The sequence below is a fragment of the Lissotriton helveticus genome, chromosome 8, assembly GCF_964261635.1.
Source record: "Lissotriton helveticus chromosome 8, aLisHel1.1, whole genome shotgun sequence".
Taxonomy (NCBI): Eukaryota; Metazoa; Chordata; class Amphibia; order Caudata; family Salamandridae; genus Lissotriton; species Lissotriton helveticus.
The window spans coordinates 923,222,531-923,231,883 of record NC_136069.1 but is presented as its reverse complement, the minus strand read 5'-3'; the positions used below and the strand labels follow the sequence as shown (position 1 = coordinate 923,231,883).

Below are 9,353 nucleotides of genomic sequence, written 5' to 3'. Positions count from 1 at the left end.
GACTCGTCGAAGCACAGACATAGGCCAAGTTGCCCCTAGCCCGGAAAAGATGCGGTAGGAAAAACAAGAAGCACTGGAGGCGTTTGCGACGCTAGGAGTGGCGAGTACCAAAGGCAGTCCTGACGCCAGACAGCAGAGTGACTTGAATGAGAGCGGTTCATGCTCGCCATCCACTGCACTGTCAGACGACATCAACTTGCCTGTGGTCACACCACAGACAGCTGACTTCATTATGTCACTGGCTACCAGACTCTGATGGCCGGATTGAGGATCTGGCCCTGTATGCACTGTTCACTATATCCTTTACCTATCTGTTGCACAGCGTACTGTCAGAGTACGACACGAGATCCCCAAGCTGGCGCTATCTGGCGCATGTATATCACTCGCGCCAGGCGGGGGCACTCTTAGACCGGCGACTAGGCAACACTGACTCCTGGGCGCGCACAGAGGGCCCGCATAGGGGACCCGCGCAGGCGTTGCACACGACGCAGATTAGTCACCTTTGAGCCCCTCTCAGTCACTCACTGGCCCTAGGCAAGGGAGCGCCCTAACTTGACTGTTAGCTGCACGCTTCACCGCATACACACTGCATTAAGATAGCACATCGCTAAGTGGTAGTCCCACTATTGATTCTTGGTTTGGACGAATGCCCCGTTGGGAACTCGCCCACCCTGTTGCATTGTTGATTGTTGTTTCTATGGTTCAGAAGCGGCACACTGATTACACCGCCCTAGTAGCTACCCTCTCGGGCCCCCCCTAGGCCCCCGCATGACGATACCACAACCTCACACATGGCATGCACTAACATTGTGACTTGGAACATCCGCGGCATGCCCACCTCGGCCCGTCGCTACGCTGTCTTTTTTTATCTCTAGTGGCACGGGGTGGGGATTGCACTACTCCAGGAGACCTGCATGTCCAGGACAGAAGCTAAACGGGCAGGAAGTCCTCCTGGGGTCTCTCTATGCCCCAAACACAGTTCAGCATCTATTCTTAGAAAACCTACACCAAACCTTACATACGTATGCGGGCCTCCCTTGGTTACTGGGCGGGGACTTTAATATGGTTCTTGACATACACCTGGACCGATCCTTCCCCCCCCCTTCGAGCTGCAGCAGTAACATCGAATGCACAGGCATTGCAGGACTGGCTTACACATTGGGGAATGTATGAACTTAGGCGCGTGCAGCACCCTGCCGATAAAATATACTCATACTACTCTCCAGAACATGACCTCCATGTCTGCCTAGACCGGATAATAGGCTCCCAGTCATTTTTCCCCCTCCTGACCAGGATGGAATATCTGGGTAGGACGCATTCCGACCATAATCCCCTATTATTCCAGCTTAGCTGGGCAGCGGACCGGCCCCCTGTGCCCACGTGGCGGTTGCAGCCAGCGCGCTTGAGGACGCGGAGTTTCGCCCTTCACTGAGCACTGCCATACTAGCTTACTTCGAGGAGAACGCAGAGACGGCAAGTGACCCTATGGTGGAATGGGATGCACATAAAGTGACCATACGCGGGCACTGTATGGGCGCCGCATGGAACATCCGTAAAGCAGTGTCTGATTCCCTGACTCGACTAGAATCCGAGCTTCTGCACTACAAGAGGGAAGGCGAGGGGACTGGTAGACACTCAGTCAAGCTTAGTGCCCTTAGGGGTGAACACGCGGTCCTCATGGAAATGCTGAGATGCCACAATTATGCGACACACACGGCCAGGACCCATGCTAAGGCTGATAGGGCTGGCCGCTTGTTGTCCTGGCTGATACAAAAGACAGGACGCGGTGCACTGGTGAGCGCCATCCGTACAGGGGGAGGGGAGATGGTCTATACGCAGCGCGAAATTCACCAGGCGCTGACTGATCATTACAGACAGCAATATATGGCCCGAGGCCCTGGGCATGTAATGGTCGAGTTCTTGTACTCGATTACTCTACCCATTGCCACTGACGACCAGAAAGACGCGCTTAATGCCCCTCTCACACTGGAGGAAGTAGGAGAAGCGATTCAGGCTTTGGCGACTGGGAAATCCCCGGGGCCTGACGGCCTGCCAGCTGAGTACTACAAAGCAAAAAGGGAGATCCTGGCGCCCCGGCTCCTCCAACTGTATAATGCAGCAATAGACGCAGGTTTGTTTCCACCGTCTCTACGAGAGGCATTTCTGGTGTCGCTGCCCAAGCCAGACAAGGACCCTATGGCACTGGGCTCGTATCGCCCACTGGCAATGCTCAACATAGACAACAAAGTCTATGCCAAAATCCTTGCAGAACGACTGGCGCTGGTGGTCCCACACTTAGTTCACTCTGATCAAAATGGCTTTGTGCCTGCACAGTCCACCTCACTAAACCTCAGGAGATATTTTAGGGTGGCAGAGGTAGCAACTGGAGCCTGGCCTCGAGCTGGGTGCCTGGTGTTAGATCTGGAAAAGGCTATCGACTGCCCAGAGTGGGGCTACCTGAAGTCAGTGTTGGAGAAATACGAACTAGGTGTAGACTTCCTGCAGATGGTGGATCTCCTGTACCGTAAATCAGTGCCCCATGTGAGATTGGGACACTACGTCTCGGAGGCAGTGGCGGTTGGCAGGGGCACTCGACAGGGGTGTCCTCTGTCCCCATTGCTCTTTGCCCTGGCCATGGAACCCCTGGCTGCAGCCATTAGACAGACACTGGGGGATGGCATCCCGCTGGGAGATGGCGCCCACCAGTTGTCACTATATGCCAACGACTTACTAGTGTTCGTCAAGGATGTGAGCCGCATCCTGGAGCAACTGGACCGTCTGTTGGGCCGCTTTGCGGAGCTCTCCGGGCTCCGGGTGAACGCAGGCAGATCCTGACACTTTGCATTCAGTGGAGAGGTATACGATCTGGGGTTCCAATTGCACGGCACGAGAGTGCAATGGAAAGCAGACACATTTAAGTATCTGGGGATCCAGATTTACCGCCAGCTGTCTGACCTCTTTGACGGGAACCTGGGATTGGCGGTGACAGCGCTTAGGTCACAGATTGGCTTCTGGTCCACACTTCCGCTGACGCCCACGGGAAGAGTAGCCCTGGCCAAAATGGTCATGCTCCCTTGCCTTTTGTACTACTTCACTAACCTGCCTTTATTCATACCTGCTTCCTTCTTCTCCATGCTTAACAAGGTCCTGCGCGACTTCATCTGGGGCTCGTCCCGTCATCGGCTGGCGCTTGGGAAATTGTTCCTCCCCACTGATAGAGGCGGATTAGCTGCTCCCTGTTTCGAACATTATTACCTGGCGGCGCAACTCCATTGGGTTGCCTGCTGGCTAGCGGACAGCGGCAAGGAAGACACAGCTACGGGTGATCCGCCATACACGCTGGAGAGAGTGTTTGCGCTATTCTACCCGCTGGCGGCCCCGACACGCCCCGCCCCGCCGCTCTTGGCGGTGGCGTACAAATGCTTCCGCAGAGTGCTACACCTCACACAGACAGTGCTCCCCTACACACCGGCAGTGCCTTTGGAAGGCTAACAGGGAGGCGGGTGGGTCCTTACGCGCCCCATGTTAGAAAGATGGCATGAAGCTGACATCCAGTCGCTAGGCGACTTGTACAGAGATGGGGCACTGATACCGTACGAGACACTGGTCACTGACGATGGACTTCCCCCAGGGGGGTTCCTGCTTCATCGCCCCCTTCTGGCACACATGACGAATAGGTGGGGGGATGTCACAACAGAGCCTAAGCAGCATCTCACTATACAATACCTTCACGTCACGGGCAGAGGTAGACACTTGGTCAGATGGTTTGCTGCGTCCCTGAGGGCACACACGGAACTAAATTTAGACCCACTGTGGGGCAAATGGGAGCTGGATTTGGGGCGAGTACTAGCTGATAAAGAATGGGAGAGAATCCTAAAAAGTCCAGTGAACATCCCCAGAAATATGCGCTTCCGCCAGATCCAGGTATATATTATTCACAGAGCCTACCTCACTCCTGCCTTAATTAATAAATACTTCCACAGAACAGATGCATCCTGCCCACGGTGCAGTGAGGCAAACGCCGATCTTCTTCACCTTCTGTGGCACTGTCCAGGACTGGGCACCTACTGGGGGGACATTAGCGGGCTCCTTCGGCAGTGTACTGGACGCGCCATCCCCTGTAACTGGCCTGAATACCTCTTGCATCACTTTAAGAGGCCTCCCAAGGATAAGGTATTGTCCCGTTTCCTGGACCTGGGGATGGTGGTGGCGACGCACCTCCTCACCAAGAGGTGGAAGGCGCGGGATCCTCCTAGCGTGCGGGCCTGGACCCTGTCCCTTCAAGCGTGGGCCCGGGCGGAATGGACTGCCATACGGCGGGAGGAAACAGTGGGGCTCCGCAGGGAACCCATTGCAGAGCACTGGGAACGCATGATCATTGCCCTCCACTCAGCGAAAAGCGCTGCGAGCGGGGGAGCAGCGGAGGATTAGCAGGGCACATTAGAGGTTGGGGTGGCGCGCTGCAGACACTGTACCTGATATTCAGACTGGTGCATTATACGATGCAGAATCACAGGGGGACAGTGGGAGCTGGATCGCGTGTGGGCAGGGGGGGTTTGGGGGGGCAGAATGGGAAGGGGGACAACACATACTGGATATCTGTGACCATGCCGCAGTTTGTTTGTTTGTTTTTAAAAACGAATTGTATTGTTCATATATAAAAATCATTTCTGTGTGCGGGGCTGGGCCACACAGGCCCCTCCTGACTGTAGACTACCCCTGGTGCATGTACTACTTCTGAATATATCCCTGTGTCACACTGTAGTGCTCAGAGGACTCAAAACGTTCTATATACATGGACACTTGCTATTACCACAGCGATGAAATGTATGGAATTTCTAGAGTACTGTAATGCTTATAAAATATATATGCCAATAAACAGATTTGACAAAATTAATTGGCCTCCCACAATCGACCTCACTGGCGCCCTTGTTACTTGACTTGGGCTGCAACACCATACTGGACGTGGCTCATTTTAGGTCTGTAGCATACTGGAGGAGACTCTGGGTGACCCCAGAATTAGCACATTATGCGAGGGCCCTACTAGAAGTTAGGGATCTAGACGATAGTAGGCGCATCCTGTGGTTTAGCCATGTCAAAAAGTATATTCTATGACTTCGGAATGAGCAATCTTTGGAATCATCCAGCAGGTAGCACGTTTCCTAGCAAAACAGTGCTTAAGGCAGCCTATTGGAAAATTCTTAAAATACGACAGCTTGCAGCTCCTTCAAGTTCATCCCTGTCCCGAGTTTTCCTTGACATTAAACATGAACCCAAATTGGAGATAAATTGGGATTTGATCACTGTAGTACGTGATAGGAAATTATTCCAACAGTTTAGGGTGGGCGCCTTACCCACCAATGTTTCCACTTCTAAATGGGGCAACCCTAATACAAACTCGAGTAAATGCCTCCTTTGCCCCGATTGGTCTGAATCGCTCGAACATATTTTTTTTCTGTTGCCCAGCTTATAACAAACCTAGACGTCGATGGTCAGGGCCGGCCTTAGGCATGTGCAAGCTGTGCACCTGCACAGGGCCACCAAACCCCAGGGGCCACCATGCCAATATATATCATTAATATAATTATCCACTGAAGATGGATACATAGTTGCGTGGCGGCCCCTGGCAGCGATTTGGCGGCCTCAGGCTCTGTTCCACTTCTAAACACCCTGACCCCCCCCCACCTCTTTACTGGCCTCCGCGCTCCGTCCTGCCCGGACCCCCTCTTCCGGGGCCCCCTACCTACGCTCCCTGCCCAGGGCCACCATGACCCTAGAGCCGCCCCTGCGATGGTTAAAACCCATCTACGATAGTTTGGGCACAAGGTCTAGTAGGGAGGCTTTCAGAATACTTAAAACATCACTTGAAGACCGAACTGTTATTGCAATTGCCAAATTTCTGTGCTGGGTTTGGTCTATTCGCTGGTCTACCAAGAGTTTTTAGGCCGACATTTCACTCTTCATGATCATGTTATCTCTTAACAATTATGATGCATCCTCTATAGCTCAGATGCTCTTGTAAATCAACTAACTTTTCATGTCTGACTTGGGCTGTAATAATTGGTTATGTTTTATAGCTTTTATACTCTAGTTATTGTTTTAACTAAATACCATACTTTATAACGATGTTCTACAAGTCTCTGGATTTGCTAAGATGATGTATTGTTTTGATGGCCATTATATCTTTTATGTTACAAACTTTTGTGATTTTAAATCGAAATAAAGTTTATGATATATGATACATCTAATAATTAAATTGATATATACTTGAAAAACAATATTTAATGCAGCAATATCAATCACAGCAATACTTTTATTCGATATGTTTGTACGTATCATTATAAGTATAGGGTGACAATATTTTTGACATCAATATTTTTATCACAATATTTTGGTATGGGGATATTATTTCACAGCCAATATTTTGTCAGTGAACCCCTGAACTTTGGCCCCTGAAATTTGTAGCTCTTTGTAAATCTCTAATCCTTCAATCTTTCATTTGGAATCATCATTTCTCCCAGTTCAGTTCTGCTTTCAGCCTTTTCAGCCTAGCAGAGAAGGATCTTCGCTGAATTATGGCACTCTCTGCATTACCTAGTAGTATTCTTGCCTTTATTTTCATTTCTCAGAAAATCCATCCTATGTCAAATACAAGGCCCAATCCTGAGATCAGGATCATCAGCCATTCTGCTTCATCAGCCAGAGTAGCAGTCATATTGCTTTTATCACTTTACTGACAGGTTTTGCCTTTCCGATCAGTAAAACCTTACATATGGTTTAGTTTTGCCACAGCTTTGCTTATATTGCTTGCAAATCAGGATCCCAAACTTCTTCCTGCTTTGGCCAGTGGCTCTGCCAACGAAGTTTCCTTAATTCTTATTGGGAACATGGCCACTGAGCTGTAGTGGATTCCTGACTTCCTTCTAGAGCACCATTCTATCTGGGTAACAAAGACAACAAGTTAGGTTATAATGGAAAATGTCAATAAAACATGTTAAAACCAATAAAAAACAATAAAAGCTTAAAACCATTGCATTGAATAAAATAAACAAAATTTCAGTTTACAAATTCCTGTCAGCTATACTTCCACATTTGATGCAAAGTTGAAAACTCAATAAACCTACTGCAACATCGTAGAAATACATATTAGCCAATAGTGCTATTACTTTACATCTAGACTGTGCTTGATATTTTAGGATTAAAGGTTTTAAAAACAATACAAGCAGATTTAAAAACAAAAACACACAATTGATAAGATAATGACATATTGAACAACTCACATTTAGGGAGCATTAGCACACCATTTTTACCCTGCTAATTGTGATGCCATTCTGCTCCGACGAAAATTGGGTTACATTCAAGCCATACTTTGAGGATTTCTCAAAGTTCCTTGATGTCTGATAAGCTGGGAGGATATGGAAAATTATCTGTATGCCCTAGTGTATTCAATGTAAAGCTAATAGATGCCTTTTCTGATTAGTACTTCATATCTTGCCTATAGGAAACTTGTAGAGTTGATTCTTTCAGGATACGTTTATTGGGAAACGGATTTGTATTATACCCAAAGAGCTGTGCATGAATTTCATCTCATCAACTCTACTGACCGCATCAGTAGCCTATTTCCTTTAAATAGCAGACTGTCACCCAGCATGGGTTTGATATTTTTGCAGACAGCTTATAAAGGAACCTTAAGAGGTGGATTTCTGCCTTAATGTACCGTGATGTTAGGTGACATTTCTCCCGGATACCTTGAATCATGGACCCCTTGGGTAGACTCAGTATCCTTTTTAAGGCTACATTTCTAACTCATTCCCAGATATATTATGGGTCGAGCATGGAAACTCAGCTCCATACAAGGATAAAGGAGGGATTTTCCTGCCACACGCTTTCATAAGCGGAACCAATAAAAATCTACTATACATGTGATTACATTTAACATGAGATTAAGTCTGTAACAAAACCCTTGACTTTACATTTTTCATGTGGGCTTCCCACCAAAGGATACCAGAAAAGGCTGTAAATATTTATATTGGGTCACTGATTCGATCTGCATAGCACCAAGTTGCCTTTTAAAGTTGCTTACTTTTTTCCAGAAGATCATAATCTTTGTTTTCTCAAGATTTATTTTCAACCGTATTTTTTTACAATATAATTCTAAATCATCGAGTTTCCTCTGTAAACCAAAAGCCGTATATCCTAAAAGAATCAGGTCTTTTGCAAAGAATGTATGACAGAATGTCGACGGACAGAAAATCGACCTGCAAGAATATCTACACAGAAATATAGAAGTCAAAAATATCGAAGTCCAATCTACATAAAGGTAAGTACAAAAATATCAAAAAAAATATATAGTTGTCAAAAATATCAAAGTTAAAAATAAAGTTATTTTAAATGTTTTAATAATAATGTAAAATTAAGTAAATAATACATATAATTAAAATAAATATAGTTAAAAATATTCAAAGGTATTTCAAAATAATAAGACATTTAGGGATCTATTAGAATAGCGGGCGTATTGCCTCCGTCCATATGGCGGTGGCGGTCCGCCCGCCATTTCTCACCGCCCACCCACCATTCTGCCCGTCGACAAGGCTCAATGTGGTGGTGGTGTCTGCAAAATACCATCATCCATATTAAAATGCATGCGGAGATGTGCCTTTCCATAGCGGCGTTGCCGCCATGGAAAGGCATGAGGATTCTGCAGGTTAGGACCCGTTGCGGGCCCCCTTAGTGTTGGGGGCGTGGGGGGCGCACATGGGTGTACCTATGATACCCTCCTACATTGGCGTGGACAAGGTGGCAGGCACCGGGCGGTACCTGTCACCTTGTGCATGCCGCTGCACGAGGTCCATCCACAGCATTGTGGCGGGCGGTGGTGTGAAAACTGCCCCCACAATGTTGTGGATGCGGGATGCCACCGCTAGGGTGGCGGATGGACAAAAGTCTGCCCGCCATCCTATTAGACCCCTTAATGTTAATATAAATTAAACATATACATATAAATTAATATATATACTTACTCCACATAGTACAACAGTAGGGAAAGCGCTGGATAGCGTAGGGGTAATAATGACTATTCCCACTCCAGTGAGTGCAACAGTAGGGAAAGTGCTCGATAGAGTAGGGGTAAAAATTACTATTTCCACTCCAGAGAGTGCAATAGAAGGGATAAGCCCTGGATAGAGTAGGGGTAAAAATACTATTAACACTCCAGGGAGTGCAACAGTAGGGAAAGGGCTGGATAGCGTTGGTAAAAATTACTATTCCCGCTCCAGTGAGTGCAACAATAGGGAAAGGGTTGGATAGCGTAGGGGAAAAAATTACTATTCCCACACCAAAGAGTGCATCAGTAG

At 47.8% G+C, this 9,353-nt stretch overlaps 1 protein-coding gene across 11 annotated transcripts in view; it reads right to left on the bottom strand.

Annotated features, from left to right (window-relative positions):
* Positions 1–6,262: 6,262 nt before the first annotated feature.
* Positions 6,263–9,353, bottom strand: part of LOC144773009 (uncharacterized) — a 631,039-nt gene continuing 627,948 nt past the window's right edge. For 10 of the 11 annotated variants that reach the window (XR_013599896.1, XR_013599898.1, XR_013599900.1 and 7 more), the window contains one exon: positions 6,263–6,940. Coding sequence is in view for 4 of the 11 variants with exons in the window: in XM_078657755.1 (XP_078513881.1) it covers positions 6,815–6,940 (126 nt within the window). In the remaining 7 variants the exon portion in view is untranslated. The remainder of the gene's footprint in view (positions 6,941–9,353) is intronic. The other variant, XR_013599902.1, reaches the window with a different exon arrangement.